The 20,661-nt window shown below is 36.6% G+C and overlaps 1 protein-coding gene across 1 annotated transcript in view; it reads left to right on the forward strand.

Moving 5' to 3' along the window:
* LOC135077647 (dual specificity protein phosphatase 22-like) overlaps positions 1 to 20,661 on the forward strand; it is a 63,915-nt gene that overhangs the window by 32,124 nt on the left and 11,130 nt on the right. Inside the window, exons 3-5 of the mRNA XM_063972207.1 lie at positions 14,805 to 14,929; positions 17,079 to 17,250; positions 17,688 to 17,841. Coding sequence (XP_063828277.1) covers positions 14,805 to 14,929; positions 17,079 to 17,250; positions 17,688 to 17,841 — 451 coding nt within the window. The remainder of the gene's footprint in view (positions 1 to 14,804; positions 14,930 to 17,078; positions 17,251 to 17,687; positions 17,842 to 20,661) is intronic.

Raw genomic sequence — 20,661 nt, forward strand, 5'->3', positions numbered from 1 at the left:
AACTGAGAACACTGGCCTTTGACGTATTATTTTGTCGGGTGATTGACGTTTGATTTTAATATTTTAATGTTTATAAAATCGGGGAAATAAGTGATTAGATTATTAGTTTACCTGTGAAATGTGATTCCTTGATTTTTGTTCGTTCGATCAGAACGGTTTTTACACAATTTCACCACGCAAGACATGTCGTATTTGTGTTTTTTTTTCGCCGCGTAAATGTGTCAACTGTGTGAAGTTTGCACTCGAAGTGGTGTATCAGGGTATGAATGTGTGCGTGCCGGCCTGTACGTACAGGCGAGCTGGTATATCCTAATGTCACAGTATTTTGTTGATGAGAATCCGTCCGACTTTTTTTATAGGTCCATGGGTATTATCCTGCAATTATCTTCAGAATAAAAGGGGTACATACATAACCAGTGGATGAATAGAATTGTGTTCAAAAATTATCTGGCTTTGAATTACTCAAATTGCTCCTTCGCAGCTTCGGTTAGAAATCACGTAAAGGTGAAATATTTGTAAAAATCATTGATCGTTAGTCATTAACAATTACATTACCACAATTTTTATCCGTTAATCGGTGCAATTGACAGTAATAAATTAAATTATTTTCGAACTCAATCCGTCTACCAAATTAACATTTCACACACTGGCTGGTAATCAAATTTTCACGCTGTCAGTTAATTAAGAGCAGTGCAGGGCTATGTGACCGATAAAGAAGTGGGACAGACTCAGTCGGTGCAAGGTCGCTGGAACTGGATCTGACATATTGAAGAGGCGGTACTTTGTTCAAACAAATTACATTGAATCAGCTTTGTTAAGTAGGTATGCCAAATTCTACGCGAGAACAGCTATTTTGTTACACGTTTATTTTGTTTTCAATACTAACCTCAAAATCTCGTTTAAAAATAATAATCGTCAAATGATTACTTTCTTGAATTAAAGTTAATTTTACATACCTAGTCAGTAGTAGTCAGTAGGTACCTAAAATATAATCGTCATTTCTGCATTCTTTCGATTAATATTTTTGCAGCTGATTTTTCGCGGGCTTTAATGGCAGCGTTCGCAGACGTCTCTTTTGAGATTGATTGATGGGAATGAGGCTGAAACGCTTTCTTAGTTTCATATTCCCGTCAAGAATTTGGCAACATTCTCGTTTTATATTTCCTACTTTGGCTGAATTGATTCAGCCGTTTGATTTTATATTTAGTAGCTGCTTTTTATTTCGTCGTATCATAATATTGATTGCAATTTAAAACCTTACAACGCAATCATAGATTTTGTGAAAAATGGCGCGCAGATTATTTTTCGTGCGTGCTAATAGGTGCCGACCACAAATGACATAAAGATAAATTGAATTAGCAAATAGGTACAGATATGTACTCAACTCAAATTTTTTTTTTCCCCAGAATTACTCGTATTTACTTGGACAACTTTTTGTGTGTTCCGAGTAAGTAAGCAAACCTCTCGCCCTTGGGCCTGATGAAACGACGTCGGAAACACGAATGTTAGTCGCTGCGTAAACGTCTCGTTAAGATAGGATAACTCACGTAATTTTTATTATTTTTTCCTTCAAGACGCCACAACTTTTTATTATTCTCTCGCGTAACTAGCGGTTAGGTATTCTAGAATGTTTCTGTCCTGAGTTATGAGGGATATAACACTTTATGGTCGATCCGAGTGACGTAAATCTATATATATAAAAGAAAGTCGTGTTAGTTACTCCACTTAAAACTCAAGAACGGCTGAACCGATTTAGCTGAAAATTGTCAGGGAGGTAGTTTAGAGCCAGGAGAAGGACATAGGATACTTTTTATCCCGTTCGAAATAAAAAAAAGTCTGCTTATTTATTGCCATTAAGGCGGAACAAAGTTCGCCGGGTCAGCTAGTATGTAATAAAATGTAGTTAGAGTTACATGTTGTGTTAAAATGTAATATTGTGGAAAGTTATTTCTGCAGTAGGTATCCTTCTAACATAATAATTGACATCAAAACTGGACACTTCGTGATTCGATGTTATCTGACCATCTCGTTTGAACTAAATTTTCGAAGATTTTTTTTAACAATTCGATTGATTTAATCCTAATTATTGTCCTCGTAAGCAACACTAGAAACGATAACTTTTATATCTTTTAATTTTTACACATTCTATTCCATCTGGAATCGATGGAGCCCAGGACCTCCGGGAAAATAAAGTCGAATTATGTTACCATACGTCTGGTTATAACATTACATCTGTAGTTATGGTACGATATTGATGTCTATAAACCATGTAACTGAGTGGTTATTAAAAGTACCTAAAAATCAAAATTCACTTCAATAGAATAGGTGTTGTGATAACTACAAGTAAATTGGCTTCATCAATTTATTTAGAACCTGAATTTTCTGAAAGTTTTTAAATTATTATTTAGTTCCTCAGAAAACTTCACCAGTGTTAACTTTCTTCAACTTTTCATTAATAAATTAACATTTCAGTTATTTTCAATTCAATTTGTGTTTTGACGTTCATAAGTGCCACTAGTGGTCTAAATTGAATAAAATAGTTTTGATATTGAATTAACATTGAAACAGCTTTTAGGTAGTGAAATGTCATGAATATATATTTTTTGCTTATAAATGACTGTTTCAAATATGGCTTTAACTAGTGCATACCCTTATTTAATTCCATCAAATGCCTTGTTTTATTTTTCACGAATCAGTTTATCGTTTGTTGACGTCAGAAATATTTCACTGAAAACGTCAATCTGGGTTAAACGCTCGACATTCGCCAATAAACTAATGGCTTAATGGAAGCTATTATAATCCTGGAGTAAACCTACATTCATATTAATTGGCCTTCTAGCGGCTTTGTTCGCTTAAATTTAATCCTATCACAAAACCTTTATCTTAAATCTATTTCACAAGATTGCTCTTAAATTTCAAACTATACACTATGACGTATATTTCTAACCAATTTAATAATTAATTTTCATTACTCTGACTTTAGAACTGTAACTTATAATGGATAGATTCCTCTTTTCATCTAAGCTTTGATTTGTGGATTTTATCATTGTCGTTAATCAGAAATTTCATGTTTTTACTTTCACTTCTATTACATTTACGCCTATGCTTTACGAAACGACGCACAAAAATGGATTCAAATTCCCAAAGCATTGATTCAAGCCTTCGATTGCTCCTGTTTCAATATTTACACCAATCAATGCAAATAATTAATGCTTGACTTTGAACAAGATTGGAACGTTGTTTTGTAGCTGTAGCTAATACGGCACTTTACAATATCCGTATGAATATAAGAGGAAAGCTACGCTTTAAGCTTTTTAGAAAAAAAAAATAAGAAAGTATTTTATTCGATGCAAGTACACAGCAAGATAATAATTAAAACTAGACAACAGAATGGGTACTTAAGCACCAAAATGGCATCAGCTCAGTATACGCCGTGACAGCAGAGAGCGCGTCACGACCACTGGTAGGACGTAGGACGGATGCCAGTTGAGGTAAAGGGCGCAGCTCGCTCGTAGTACGAGTATTATTACATTTTTGCACGTGGCATTCGAAAATAGAGTCCGAGTCCGAGATCCTATGCGCTCGTGAATTTTGCAGAGTCCGGCCTGCCGGCCTCTCATAGCTCATCTCATATTCACGCTCCGACAGATTCTGTCGTTACTTATTCAGCCTGTAATGTCATTGTTCGACCCAACTTCGATATTGGATCACAAATTGCCGTCTTTACACACGACTTCTTCGAAAATTACTCCATAATGTAAATCATGACGAAGTTTCTTTGTAGCTGTCTTCGAGGACTTTTCTTACCTGTTTGTTATGGAAATTGATGTGGTGTGGTAATTTTTTGTTTCTTTTGATAATACTTATTTAATATGGGTAATTAAATAAAAACATGTGTCTAAACGCCTACATAAATTCATTATTCGCACCTACATTCATCCATAAGCAAGCAATCGCATTTTAAGAGTTTTTTGGGTTTTGTACCTAGCTAACGTTAGTTTATTTTCACCTTTCAATAAACTCTTGGCTAATGGTCCAATGGCCTAAATAGTTAGTACAAATACGAAATTAAAATATGTAGCCCAAATAAAATAGCCCACAGAAAATAATTAATCATGGCTGTATAACACCTACCAAGGAAAATATAACAACATTTTCTTAATAATAACCGACCCGATTCTGTCGACAAGCCCTCCAGCGAGACGAGATATCGCCCTAGAAAAGCACTCGACTAGTCAAGGATCGTGCCTATTTGCACGTCACTAGCGCGCCACTAGACGGGATGAAGTGTTGCCACTTGAAGTGATGGATTACGCGCTAAACAACGTAAGCTATTGTAATAATAACAAATGAATTCGAAAGAATACTCAACTAAAAGTAGCTTGGATTTCTCTTATGGACAGAATCAGAAATGAGGTTAGCGAAAATAAGTTCAATAACAAATTGCACAGCTCCATAGAGAGAGCTATACTTGGTGTTTCTTTACGAAATCGAATCAGAAATAAAGAGATCCGTAAACGAACTGAAGTCGCTGTCATAGCCCGATGGATTAGCAAGCTGAAGTGGCAATGGGCAGGGCACATAGTACGCAGAACTGACGGCCGATGGGGCAGCAAGGTTCTGGAGTGGAGGCCACGTACCGGAAAGCGCAGCGTACAACGTCCACCCACAAGGTGTACCGAAGACCTCATAAAGGTAGCAGGAAGGCGCTGGATGCAGGCCGCCACCAACCGGCCATTGTGGAAATCATTAGGGGAGGTTCAGCAGTGGACATCCTATGGCTGAAATGATGTTGATGATGAATTCAATATCATCTTCTTCGTCGCTCCACTCTTGCCAGAGTGGTCGTGGTCGTCACACCTAGTTTGGTGGCAAGCTTTACAATCCGTCGCCATTCCTCCCACATTGCAGCCTTTCTTGTGCACTCGTGCACAATTCATAGCTTAAAGGAAACCAGCTAAAGTGACAGTGGGGGTCACATCATGGGCAATGGCTGGTTCAGTCAACATCTTGAGTGGATGGAGTGGAATATTTCATCTGACGAGTAGATAAGAAGAATATTTAGAGAAGTAAGGCTGAGGATTAATGAATGTGTCAATAAAAGTTTCATCCATCGTTAGTTTTATAAAATGAACCGTGAACCATTTCTAGGCATCATTACTTATTACGAGAAATTTTAGATGGCGGTAAAGTTTAGCGGCACATACTCGTACATATTTCATCATAACCATCTGTATTTATGTGTGAATTAGGGGCTTACTGTCTAAAGTTACGAACGCGATGCGAATTATTAATCTTATCACGTCGCCATTTCACTAAGTAATTAAATATGTCAAACGCCTAAAGTTCCTTCAGCTTGACAGGATTATAACTGCTTACACGGTACAAGAAGCAAATTATAAGTAGGTACCTACTCATCTAAAATATATTCACATTGAGAGAGAAAGGAACAAAAACCAAAAATCTGTTGGATAGTTGACACTGTTCAGTAGTAAGCAATTACAAGCCACGCCAACTTTCATACCTAATACTTTAATTTACCCCTAAAGTCTCAATTACTCTTTAATTAAGAGTAAAATTAAATTTTCAGTCACTTTAACACCAGCAGTTAGTTACTGAACATGGACAAATAATGACATCATCTAGCCAAGACCAAAAAACTATTTCTGTACAAATTCTACGGGGGAAACGTCACTACGCATAAAAAGTTACGTCAATTGATTGAAAGGAAATAAACTTTACTCGTACTTCCGTAATTCTTCTTTTAAGTTATTTAATCTCAGGAAGATACACGACGAGACCAATTGATTTCCCTAGATATTTAACCGAACAGCTGTTGGACTCGACCTACCCACTGCCCCGTTTCTCTCCAATTCAATCTGCACCTAACACTAAAAGCACAATCAATTCGCTGTTTATCGTGCATTTATTGCCCGGGCACTAATACGCCATGGCGGTGGTCTCCGGTCGTAAAGTTAATGGTCAATAAATTCCGACAATTACTTCTTTGCGTCTGTTGCAAGCGACCACCTCTAGAGAACGCTAGAAAATAGTCGATATTGAGTGCAAACAATTTATCAGCGAGGAAGAGTCTATCTACTCTCTAAGGCTGGGTTGCACCATCTTACTTTAACAAGCGCCAAAAAGCTATCAAACTCCGTACAAAAATCACCGGTTCACCATCAACGTTACAGTCACGGTTAAAGTTAGGTGGTGCAACTCAGCATAATAGTATAGTAGGTATACTGAAACACTTAATGCATTTTTAATGCCATATTATCGATACCGACCTTCTGGTCTCTTTGACTAACAAATATCGAGTTAATAATAATGATCAATTAATTTCAGCCAACGAGAACCTTACTCATACATTGAAGGTAGGGTAGGAAAAACTAATAACACTTTAGGGAACCATAATATACATCATAGGCGTCTGACATGCATCGCCCTATGAAGCACGGAATGTCAAACTGTCATTTATGAATTAACCAGGTTGATCCACCCACCCACACTGCAAACAACTACAAACTTTACCTAATCATTATTTGGGTCCACTGGGGAATAGACCATAAGTGGATTATTTATGATGCCATTGAATCAACCCTTAGAAATCCATCCATTAAACCATCCATTAATTCAAAATATTAAAAAATATGAAGTTATTATGCCAATTCAAGGGTTAATAAAGATAAAAATCATTGAAATTATTTCTGTTGTAAAGAAATAATTTAGATTTTGGAGTCATCAACGCAACGGTTTTTCGTGGAAGCCTGTTGTAATACCAAATACTTAATGCATGGCAAAGCACGCCACGTAGGCGCGGACTTCAGAATTTAAATATAGAATGAGGATTGAAAAGAAGCTATTTTCAAACGTGCTGCATTTTTCGTGCGGAAATCCATTCAGGCTTTTCATTTACGTGGCTCGAAAATTTTGAAAGCGATGTAAGTCGTGAATTCTACGAGTATTTTGTTTTTAGAAGCTTAAAGAATAACAGCTGTATTTATATTAATGTAGAGCTCACTATAGCACCGTTTCCGCTAGTTAAAGCTGTTTTATTCAAAACTTCTTTCATAAAACTAGATCACTGTAATCTACTCGTTCATTAAAATATGACTATGTTTTATTTTGTTCAGGCTCATAAAATTTATATCATAATAATGAAGGATTAACCTAATGTAAATATTACTTGAAATGTAGGTCGAATGAGATGACATAATAGGTATGTATACAGTCTTATTACTTACTTTTCTACACGTTGTTAAGTTTTAAGTTAGCGGTAGGTAACTTTGCAAATCCAACGAGTCAAACCCCGTTCAAAGATGATAAGAACTTAAGCCGTAAAGTTATTTATTACTCCTAGATTTACGCACTAAGTCGCTAACTACTTAAACCAATTTAATTTATAATGGTCCGCAAGCTATATTTAAATAAAAAATTGGTTTTAAAGGTAACCTTACGGCTACGATTAGCCAATTAGGTTGGCGGCCATCTTCCAAAAAAATCGTGCGGGGAATCTTTTTAATAAGGAGTGTAACTAAAATGTGAAATTAATATTCCTCGTGGCGTACAAAGTGGAAGTTTTCCAATTTGGCTGGGCTTCCGAAGCAAAATTATTCCTTGGCTTCTCAGGTAAATTTTATTATAAATATGAGAACATTAAGAATATACCTACTCGTAAATAAAAGGATTTCATGTATTCTGACACCAAAATTATTTTGATTATAATTTAAATTAGGTAACCTGAAGTGTGTTAGAGATTCTAGGCATTAATTTTCCTATGTAGTAATTAAAAACTTTTATAAGCATCCATCTTCCAAATCCCATTCGGTTTCATTTCAAAATAGACCTATTTTGCCCATAAACATTATCTTTAGAAGTAACTTCATAATATTATATCAAATTGGATTAACGAGGGATATTATGACCTTCTATAAAGGCAATGCATAAAAAGTTTTCCGACAATAGATCATCCAAAAGTCCATTACGCGTAATGCTTAGGACTACGTAAGAAGTGGACTACAAGTAGGGACACTGTGTACTAATAGACAGAGGAAAAGGAGAAAAAAATTAAAGAACTGAGGTAAATACAAATAATAGAAAACTTGCAATTTTTACACCTTTTTCCTGACTACTGGCAGCTTTTGAAAATTTGAAAGCTTTTCAATAGATTGTAGGCCTCTATTGAACTAGCTATTGGTAACTGATCTTACTGTTCAAATCTCTTTGTACTGTCTTAATATTTGCGAAGAGGAGCGTGCGTGATCAAAACAAGATTATTTATTCGACGACGCAACGAACTAATCTGAGAACATTTATCTTGTTTTCCCAAGTAAGTAAATCTTCCACGAATTTCTTTTCTACAACATTATTGTATTTTATCTTTTAATGGCTCTTTGTGGGTTGGTTGGGTTATATTTTTTTTAATGTATAGGATAAGTATTTGGACCTTAATTATCATAATGAAAGTAGGTAAGTATAGAGGCTTTGAAAATAGTTCTTACTTTGCTTGCCATTGGTAGTCCAGTCATTTAAGCTTAAATTAGGTAAGAATCTCGGAATTCGAGATACCCAGCTGTAAGTCTGTAAATACTTGTATATTGACACCCTAAAAGTTGTCTCAAAACCTACATATGGTAGGGTGTAAGCAACTATTAAATTTTAAGGTCAAAGGTCACAAAAATCGGTTTTTTGCGCTTTTTTTGGAAATATCTCATTTCCTATGGGTTTTTTGCTATTTGTATTTATTATCAATATTGTAGAATACTAAATTTTCTACAAATTTTGTTAAAAAAAAATTTTTATACGGTGAACCGTTTTCGAGATAGAGGGCGGCCGCTAGTACTTATAATAAATCTGTAGAGGTCAATTCTATACATGAAATATATTTTCAAAATAACTATCAGGGGGTGATTAGTGATCGATACTGATGCCAAAAATGCAATCAGTAAAATTTTTGTCTGTCTGTCTGTCCGTCTGTATGTTCCTTATAGAAACAAAAACTACTCGACGGATTTTAACGAAACTTGGTACAATTATTCTTCATACACCTGGGCAGGTTATAGTATACTTAGGAATTCCCGCGGGAACAGGAATTTGCGGGAAAATCCTTTTGTATGAAAAATCTAAACGCTTAACGGAAGTTAGACGCTTGAAATTTGGCATGTAGGTACCTTAGTAAACTTAAAGCTTATTTACAACAAGGAATTCCCGAAATTCCCACGGGAATTAGCGCTTAAGTTGACCTGAAGTGATGCAGTGACCGCGCGCTCTCCGCCCTCTATCTCGAAAACGGTTCACCGTATAAAAAAATTTTTTGAAGCAAAATTTGTAGAGAATTTAGTATTCTACAATATTGATAATAAATACAAATAGCAAAAAACCCATAGGAAATGAGATATTTCTAAAAAACGCGCAAAATACCGATTTTTGTGACCGTTGACCTTGAAATTTAATAGTTGCTTACACCCTACCATATGTAGGTTTTGAGACAACTTTTAGGGTGTCAATATACACGTATTTACAGACTTACAGCTGGGTATCTCGAATTCCGAGGTGAACTTACTATAATGACTGGACTATGGAACTAGAAGCATCTTTAGCACAACTAACAGTCAGTTAAATATTATACTCGAAAGATCAAAAAGTTTCTGAATAGGAAAGTTCTACATTCCTGACATCAATTAAAATATAACGACCAACTTCAAGCTACGAGTATCATCGTCTATCAATTTCAAAGCTCAATTCACGATTCGTTCTAAAGTCATACAACTCGTCTCCTTGGGGAACCGACTAGCTTCCCGCTTCTGCAGTTGAATGCTTTTATCGGACTATCTCTATCTCTGCCAGTTAACTTCACCGGCTGTATTTGTAGAGATGCCCGCCCGGTGATTTTGTTGTCGATAAAATATTGATGTTTCAACGTTAAAACAAACGTAATAAAGGTTTTTTATGTGAAACGAGCAGATGGATCACCTGATGATTATACACATCTATGCCTAAAAATATAAATATACACAAAAAATTAGCACCGTTTTTTTAAATGTCTATGACCCCAATTAAAATCTGTGTCAATAAAATTATTGATAGACTTCAGATGTTTAAATAAAAAGCAAAATAATTATTAAGCTGATAAGTACTAATCATCAACGGTATGTGATCGATAAATTCACGATATAAACAGATATCGACAAAATTTTGCATCTCTATCCCCAGACATCGCTAAATGTAACGAGAGATATGATCCAAGGGTTTGCGTGGGATAGAGAATAGAGAGGTACCTGCCGCTGCAGCGCTGACATTCAGCTTAAAATACAGTTTTTTGACAAGTTTTCTAATGTCTCCATAGCTCAGTAGTCAGAGCAGTCCCATGGCAATAAGCGACAGGTAGTGGGTTCATGTCATTTGAGGCAATCGCTTTTTTAAGTTATGAATTCTTTGGAAAGAATCCAATTTAAATTAAAGTAAACCATAGAAGAATTCAGATATTTCAAGATCTAATTTAAACTTGAGGTGAGCTCGACACGCAAACTGCAGTAGCGTGTTTATTATGATACTTCAATGCCTGCATTAGGTATAGTCGCGTTCAACTCTATCTGCTTAGGTCAACGGTTTACTGGTAACGACTATGTCCTGTAAGAATAAAAGCCATAATGTTCCTATTTAATTCCTGTTGTCCTTTTAATTATGCAAAACGCACATTAGGCCGTTAAAATAAAAAAGAATTGTAGAAACGCTAAAATAAAACACAACTCGACACAATTAAATGTGTTCGCTCGATTAATAACAAGACAATCTATTTCTCGCAGCTTTATTCATGTCAATTAATTTAGCAAAATATTGTAGTTGTATGGAGCTTCGTCAGCCTCAACAAATTAAGTTAGAAATGTCTTTATTGAGAATTTCACCAGAAAATAACCTCAAATACCCGGTGATCGGTTGTCAGAATGTCAGATTTGTCAATATGGGCTGGAGAAGCTAGTTCTTTCGAAACAGAATTTCCATTTTATTTGATGTAGGTACTTATAAATAGTTCCATTCAAGCCGAGCCAATTAATTTGATAACCACAGACTATTTGCAATAGCTATCGCCCTTGACCTCTCATTCCACAAAAAGTTGGTAACATTTGCAGAATTGCGAGTTATTCGACTCGACCCATTTAGTTTTAACTAGTAGGGCAAGTGACCCGGTTGTGGCCACCGACCCCTTTGTGGCCATTTAGAACTTCAAATCGTTATAACTAAGGCAAAGACTAATATATTACTCTATGGTTTACGGGAATAAAAATATCGAATATTAGCAACACTGATAGCGTTAACAGCTTTGATGTGTCAAGCTTCACTTCAATCCAACAAGTCATTACTTTTTGAGAAGCGATAATTGTTTTAAGTCTTAGCAAAAAGGCTAAGGCGAGCGGGTGAGTAAACAATCATTATTTTCTAAATCCTTCTTATTTTTTTAAATGTTTATGTTAATCCTTAATAAAGAATACACTGTCTAAGTGGTACTAATGATATTTTATCGCTATTTGTTTATTAAGTGGGTTTATGAGAGGTGGCCACTAATGGAGCCAGAATGAATGAATTTTCCCATCTTTAGCCACATGCCTGGCCAAAAGTGGTGCACGAAGAACCCCACTTTTGGCCACTTAGTTATTATCGTGATTTTTCAATTTAATTACTTAGCTATTTTGATATAAGTAATCGATTCATTTTCAGAGTTACGATTATAATGCCTCCATCGAAACCAAATACTAAAAAAATCGGTGTTGTGAAAAGAATTGTTCCAGTACTAACCGCATAAACTTATACTATAGGTTAATGTTGATCTCCTTAATTTTAATTTAAATTCGAGCTGAGATATTATATTTAATACTAGCGGCCGCCCACGACTTCGTACGCGTGGATCCCGTTTTACCCCCTTCATCTATCTTACGCGGTTTAGATTTTTTCGAACAAATGTTTCTTCCCGCTAACTCCCGTTCCCGTGGGAATTTTGCAATATCCTGTTGTAACTAAGCTTTAAGTTTACTAAGGTACCTGCATGCATTTCAAGCGTCTAACTTAAGCGGTATAGATTTTTCATACAAAAGGATTTTCCCGCGAATTCCCGTTCCCGTGGGAATTTCGGGAATTCCTTGTAAATAAGCTTTAAGTTTACTAAGGTACCTACATACCAAATTTCAAGCGTCTAACTTAAGCAGTTTAGATTTTTCATACAAAAGGATTTTCCCGCGAATTCCCGTTCCCGTGGGAATTTCGGGAATTCCTTGTTGTAACTAAGCTTTAAGTTTACTAAGGTACCTACATACCAAATTTGAAGCGTCTAACTTAAGCAGTTTAGATTTTTCATACAAAAGGATTTTCCCGCAATTCCCGTTCCCGTGGGAATTCCTTAGTATACTATAACCTGCCCAGGAGTATGAAAAATAATTGTACCAAGTTTCGTTAAAATCCGTCGGGTAGTTTTTGTTTTTTTTTGATGAATTTTGATGGCCAGAACTGGCACATGACTGTGGCCAGAAATGGGGTAAAGCTGGCCAAAAATGGCACAAATTCCCATTTCTTTTTCTTTTCTACAGGATTATTTTTCCATTGAATCATTATGAAAAAAAATGTATCCTTAGGCTAGATCTAAATATATTTAATCACTTTTTACAAGAAATAAGTCCGTGATAACAAAAACTGTAAAATGATATAGCCTCAAAGTCTAAAAAATTCTTAAAATGGCCAAAACCGGGTCACCTGCCCTACGTATGGCAATCAGTTTAAATGGAAATCGTGTTCTCTTTATACTTCTATTGATTAGTGGTCAATGAAAGCCAGTAAACCCCGAGCTCAGAAATCTGAGAGGATTAAATATTAAGTACACAAGGACTTAATAAAGAGCTCTTGAAAGGGAATTTTAAGTTAGCGGTTTCTTGTGATCCGTATGGGTAAAGTCAAATGAAAGTGGTTTGAAAAGATCTTTTGTGGTGCTGTGAGGAAAATTTACTTTCTCCTGAACAAACAAAGCCAAAAGGAATAAAATTCGTTTGCGAATGAACGACCTTGACTGTCAGCGAAAAGTTAGATAGGTACAGTTTGATAATATCGCCCTATTGTGTATTATGGGGTTTAATGGACATGATTTATAAAAATAGTAAAGGATGATGGGCACAAATGTATGGAAAGTGGTACCCGCTCCAATAGCCATAACCAATATATATTTTAAAAGGCCTTTAGATGTAGGAAAATGTCTGCTATGGGGCCAGTTCTAATTCACGTTTTGAAAGCAGTAATTCCACTAAGTATTATAATGAAAGTATAACACAATTATCCATGTATACGAGTATGTATTATGACTACAATCTATTAATATAACTAAAAGAAGCATTGAAAAGGAAAGGATTATACCTACGATGAACTACCCAAGCTATTAGCCCTTTATTCGCTTTCATCATCATCATCATGATCATTTTAGCCATAGGACGTCCAGTTGAACATAGGCCCCCCCCAATGATTTCCACAATGGCCGGTTGGTGGCGGCCTGCATCCAGCGCCTTCCCGCTACCTTTATGAGGTCGTCGGTTCATCTTGTGGGTGGACTTATTGGGTCTTGTGGGTTTATTCGCTTTAGCAACCCACCATAAAACCCTTAAGAAGTAATAAAACTTTAACCCCTTTATTAATAAAAGTTACACCCTAGTTGAACTCATTTGGTATGGAAATGTCATTTTAATCCAAGGTTCTTCCTAGGTGTAACTTTTTATTAATGGGGGTAGTACTTCTTTAAATAAAAATATTTATTTCACAATTATCCCCATCAATAATTATAGGGTTAAGGAAGGATGCTGGAGCAGTAAACCCTTCCTGCCTCGCATAACCTAAGTACCATACGATGGACACGTATGATACTTCTTCTTCTTCTTCCTCGGTCCCTCACTGATGAGGATCGCGACCACAGATAGTGTTCCTTCACAGACTGCGGTCATAAGCTGTGTGGACCGCACGATGCAAACTCCCGCCCACCGTCTTCCTCACCGCGTCCGACCATCTCGTCGGTGCCCTGCCCCGAGCGCGTCCCCCTTCATACTGTATGATACTTAGGTTACACAAAAAGTATCTTTATCTTCGAACGCAACTAGATCTGAGGCTGGTGGCCATAGTAAATGTTGTTCGTCTTGGTAAGACCTTTCAAATGACACTACAAACATAGCTATTGGAGCCGGGTACCATTCTGCAAAAAAGTATGAATATCTTCGTACACAACCAGATCTGAGGCTGGTGGTCTTAGTAAAAGTTGTTAATCTTGGTATGACCTTTCAAACGATACTAGACTCATATCTATTGGAGCCGGGTACCATTTTGCCCATTGTCCTTTATAAATTTACAAGTATTTATAAAAATAAAAATAGGTAAGAAACTATAAAGCAAGCATGAAATGTTAGAACTGTGCACCTACCATGAGTTTACGTTAGGTGTGCTCGCTAGCGAGTACGTCAAAAATCTCTATGAAGATTTTGTTTCTTGAAAGTAGCCGCTAGGGGCGCTGCACAATATGTCATACAATTAATGTCATTTTTTTACGTAGTCGCTAGCGAGCACACCTAACGTAAACTCATGGTAAGCACACTGAAACTATTCTGTCATCTTGAGTGAAAAAACGGAAGATGCGACATTTTAGAGTGAAATCCACTAAAAGCTCCAATCATCTGAAGTTTGGGTAAAAGTCATATCTAAACAGTTTAAATAAACTACTTAATTTGTATGTCCTTTTCATGCGTTTTTTTAGGCTTTTACTAATTTAATTTCTTTGTTAACAGGACAAACACTACCTCTGCATAATGGCTTCAGATTCGCCGGATCAGAACCTGACCCAGTACTTCAGTCTATGCAACGACTTCATACACGCGGCCCGGCTGCGAGATGGGAACGTGCTTATTCACTGGTTAGTAAACAGAAAGTAGAAAAGGGGCATCGAATTAATTTATCCAAGGGCCGATTTTTCAATCGTCAGATATCTTTTAACTGAAGAATAAACCTTGTCATTTTGACATATAGATGACCTACGCTGAACTGTCCCACCAAACTCAATGACAGGAGGGCGCTACCATCGTTCAACTAGGTATATCCTTTCACGCGATCTGCGGCGGGAAGGCGCTACTGCGTGAAGTGCTCCCCCCTTCCCGCGGGAAAAAATAAAAAATACCTATGCGCATTTTCCCTAAAATAGCTTATCATTATTACCGTTACATACTATCGAGTCACATTTTTGAAATCTGGATAAAATTACCCGTCTTTTGGTGTAACTTTTAAGGCTATCAAATATATATTTTAGGTACAACACTTACTTGAAAAAAAAGATTCGTCATTTTTGTCACTTTTTGTGATTGCACTTGATTCACCTTCAAAATTAGAAGCAATGTTATATATTAACACTTATTTCCAAAGTTAATCACATTATACACGTTTTTTATAAAGAAAAACACACTTCCAAAGCATCTAAACGATAAAAAACATCCATCTTTTTCACTACCCAGACGGGCACCGCGGATCGCGTCATCTTCAAACACAGACTGAGAAAAATTTGGTTGAAAAGCAACCATAGTGCCTAGAAAATATAGCTATCACATTCATACTTAAGCATTATTACTTTCGAGCGAAAGAAACAGAACTATATTTTTTAAATGACAAGGTCCCGAACTTGGACAAGTGATTTGCGGCGGGAGCCGCCGCAGAGCACTTTAGAGCTTCGTGATGTGCGTCTGCTCCCGCCGCAGATCGCTTGAGAGGTGGTTTCCAGCATGGCAAAAATCGGAACCAGCGAGCGTCATGGATAGGACAGTTCAGTATTTTGGAACCATATTTCCCATACTGAAACTGTCAATGTGCCAAAATTAATCCTCAGTTAAAAGTTATCCGACGATTGAAAAATCAGCCCTAAGGCATAAAGTGCGTACTTCCTCGACATAGGTAACTTCTATGCCACATAATAGCCTCAGCAATAGTTCATGACACGGACACCCAAAATGGCCAAAAACTTTATAAAAAAACCTCATGATTCATTAAAGACGCATTGTGAACTTTGGGTATTACGAACTATTTGACGCTGACTGTACGTCAACTCCATCCTAATCTTTACGTATATCAACAGCTTATCGTCTTTCGATGTTAGTTGACATTTCTTTTGTACTTCGTCAGCTGTACCTATCTCAGTATACGCTAAGCCTAAAATATCGCATTTATTCTACGTGTACCTAAAGTACTACTTAAATGAGAATAGCGAAATGGAACCAAGCGTAACAAATGGTGCTATATTTTTTCCCGAGCCGCCACTCAAGCTTTTTTCTTACAAATGTAAACGTCCAATCATTTAGAAATGTAAACAAAAACGTTATTTTTCTCTCCGTAAACACATTACTCGTAATATGCCTACGCATGCATAGCACATTCTCTGTCATTTAATCAAAAAATATCCTTTCATGTTTGTTAAAGCACAATAAGGGAGCCTTTTATGAACAAAAGCAAGTCATTGTACTAGACTGGGTCCATACATTCATAATAACAGTCGGAGAGAGTTGTATCACACTTAACTCCCTTGGGGTTGACCGAGCTTGCTAACCGCGAGCCAAACGAACGTAGTTATATTGTTGAGTAGCGTACCCATGACGTGTGACGCGAATTATTACATCACATTTAGTGCTCGTGTTATATTTCTAACCGAAGTGACTTTAGTTTAGCAAGATGTGTGAAGAATAGAATCTCTGGTCACTTTTTAAGAGCTCTCGGTGTGACTTAGCTTCATCCCCATTTAGCCAATATTTTGCCCTTGGCATAATATGTCGATCGATCTTCAACGTTAGGCGATTAAAAGTCATCATCAGATGCTGCTGCCATCATTGCCAATAAGCATTATCTCTGTTAAGTCCTCTGAGTGGCTTCACATGTGTAAATAAAGTGTACTGCCACAGATTTACTAACAAGTTACTGTACCAATGTTGTTCTATCTATAAAAATGTTTGAAATTGTATTCTGTTGTTGTATCTATAAATAAATAAAATAAAACTAATTACTGACCAGTCTATCTTGCTTGGCAGCTTGGCGGGCATGTCCCGCAGCGTGACGGTGGCGGTGGCGTACATCATGTCAGTCACAACGCTGACATGGCGGGAGGCGCTGAAGGTGGTGAGGGCAGGACGAGCGGTCGCCAACCCCAACCTTGGGTTCCAGAGACAGCTGCAGGAATTTGAGACTTATAAACTGGTTGAGGTAAGAGTTTGAGGTAGTTTTGCTTTAACCCGTTTCTCAGAATTCTAGTCACACCTTTGGAAGTTGAATGGTTGACACCGCTGACGTGGCGCGAGGCGCTGAAGGTGGTGCGCGCCGGACGAGCACTCGCCAACCCTATACCTTGGGTTCCAGAGGCAGCTGCAGGAATTTGAGACTTATAAGCTGGTCGAGGTACTCATTTGAAGTGGTTTTGCTTTGACCCGTTTTTCAGAACATTAGTCAGTCAGATGCTTGACGTTTCTGACGTGGCGCAAGGCGCTGAAGGTTTACAAGCTGGTGGAATTGCGATCTAATACCTAACTATAGTTCAATAAAAAAGATGGTTAAATTAAATACCCTGGTACGATATAATGTTGCTGCTGCATCTCAATTCCAAGAAAAAATAGGATCCCATAAAATTTACCATCTGTCTACAGGAACGAAGAAGACTAAAAGAGAGGTATCCATCGCTGGCGCTAGCCGACCGAGACCTCTCCGAGTGCCGAGTGATGCTGGACTCTTACCAAACCATGCTGAGCGAAAGAACCATATGCGAGGGAAAGTGCGCCATGGGCCGACAATGTCCTACCGGTAACGTGTATTAAGTAAGGCTGGATTCACACACTCGATGAGGTAATGATGAGGCAGTTCTAAGACATAAGAGATTCTTCAAACGAGTGTGTGGAACCGGCTTAGCATTTGCTTGATTCTCTTCTGTGAAGTGGGTAGTTCTGAAAGTGCGTGCATGCTTGATTCACCAGGACATGTTAAGGGCGCCGACAGTCCCCGATCGACGCGCGCTGTCTCTGCGGGATCTCCTCGGTAAAAACAAAAGAGAGAAGCTTTATTTACGCTTTGTTTGTTAGATGTAGCCAGCTCATGTTACAACGAAAGGCGCTGGATAATAATTAATTTATCTATTATTAGTTTTCGTACATCTGCAATGCTGTAAAGAAAGACTTTTAACCAATCATCTTTGTAAATATTTTCAGTCCTAAAGTCTTTCTAAATGACTTAATCAGATACCTTCAGCTCTGAACCTTTCAAGCGAATCCGATAATCATTCTTCTTCTTATCTGATCAATTATATTATTCAAAATTTAGATAAAGAAAACCAACAGCCTAAGCCTCTTTCGTTGTCGACTTTTCATCCATCAACAGATTTTGTCACTCGAGGCCAAGCAGTATCTGAAAGTACAGCAAGATACTTGTACACCATCGCATACGTATGTATTTATAATTATGTGTATGTTTCTAACTATATGATAATAATTATTGTAAATTACAGTCATGGACAAATAAAAGACCATTAATTTAGACACTCTACAAATTTTTTCATGACTGGTATTCATTTAGCACTGTTATTGCTAGGTTGGGTATTGCAATAAGAAACATAGTTAATTGTCACTTACAGTACACATGCACATTTACAGTACCTACCTGTAAGTATTTTCACTATACAAATCTCATTACACTTTTGCTTGATAACACATATCGATTCACATGCTTTATAAATAAGTATATTTTATCTTATAGATTTACCTGTACAAAGTCCTGTTTAAATTTTCAATACTAAATCAATACAAAGATAAATACATACAGAAAAACGAAACGTACGAAAATAAGCATCCAAGTAAAAGCCTTTTCACGGCAACAAATCGGCAGAATTTTTCATCTCCTGCGATTTCGTTATTTTTCCTCTTTTCGTTATTTACGAGACAATTGTAACCCAGTTTTTTTCTATTTTTCTTTCCGATTGTATTTGCCTTGAACTAGTTGCATGAATAACAATGAATACGAATTGAACTATGTTATCAATCTACATAGAAAAGCCATACTTAGTCATCAATATTTTAAAACTTGGCAAAAGGATTTTAAATGTAGATTTGCCCATAACTTTTTCAAAGCATATCAACTTAATTATTTTGTAGATATCAGTAGATTTGACAGTTAGTTATTTTTAAAACCGATCTAATCTATGAATTATTTTAAATCATTTTTCATAAATAGATCGCATGACGATAATTCTGTACCCCCAGTGAAAAGGGATCTAACTCGACTTAGATCAAAATTGACTTTATAACATAATGTGAATCTCTGAAAAATTAGCTATTTTTGTATCTAATCGGTATGTTTCTACGACGTATAGAAAAGAAAATAATTTTGTGCCAAACGATACAAGTAAGGCTTTGTGAACCAATTTTGAGTTTTCTTTCGTGTAAATTGATACATGTCTACTTTTAACAAAGTGTACCGGAGGCTTCTTTCACTTTTTTATTGTGTCAAGAGGTATGACTCGTGTTACTACTTTTTACACGATTGAAATTTTTCAGATTGAGTTTGTGATTAACAATATAAGATGACTCATATTAATATGCACAAAAAAAACTATGTATTGTTGGTTGGTGAAAAAGAATGTAACTTAATTTATAGCACAAAAAGTAAAAGACAAAAGATTATTTATTTTGTGTATAATGATTCAATTAGACTAATACCATTAACCACAAAAGTTTCGTACATGTGTAAAATGTTATAAGTTACTTAGACCAAAAGCATTTGAAAATCGCAACTAATAATTTGGTTAATTATTAGGTGTAAAATGATATAACTTAGCCCAAACGTCAGATTAAAGGAAAAAATAATGTCGTAGTTTATAAATCAAAGAATTTTAGTTAATAGTTAATAAATAATGGTGAACATCTACTAGTAAAACATATAATTGAATTTATAGTGCCTAACGTTGTCAACAAAAGTACTTAATAAGTGCATTATCGAATTTACAACAGCTCCAACTACCAGAACTCTTTATAAACAAAACTCATCACCTTTGACAACAAATTGAACTGGGCGAGTCATGTCAAGAACAAAATAATAAAAATGGCCTATATAGCATTCCATCAGTGCAAGAGACTCATTGATAGTAGATGAGGTCTCAACCCAAAGATAACACTTTGGCTCTACACGTCAGTTATATGGCCCTCTTACACATATTATTATGGATCACTTGTGTGGTGGCACAGAACACAACTATCCACAGCAAGATCAAAACTCCAAAGCCTGCAACGCCTAGTAAGCATAGCGGCCACTAGTTGTATGAGAACCACTCCATCGACATCACTTGAGTACCTTCTGAATCTTAGATCTTTAGACCTCTTCATTCAGGAGGAAGCGCAAGCAGCCGCTCTAAGACTTAAAGGTAAGAACGGCATATAGAAGCAAAACAAGGAGACAGGACATTCCACGATCCTGCACAAAACCCTAATAAAAGAAATACCTCTCACCGAGGCACCCATCGACAGAATTCCCTGTGTTCACATCTTCGACTGGAGATATAATATCCAGCTTACAGCGGAAACGCAAGATTTCTCTGGAATCAATGAAGTTAGGATATACACTGACGGCTCCAAAACC

Source organism: Ostrinia nubilalis, chromosome 13 (genome assembly GCF_963855985.1).
Source record: "Ostrinia nubilalis chromosome 13, ilOstNubi1.1, whole genome shotgun sequence".
NCBI classification, from domain to species: Eukaryota; Metazoa; Arthropoda; class Insecta; order Lepidoptera; family Crambidae; genus Ostrinia; species Ostrinia nubilalis.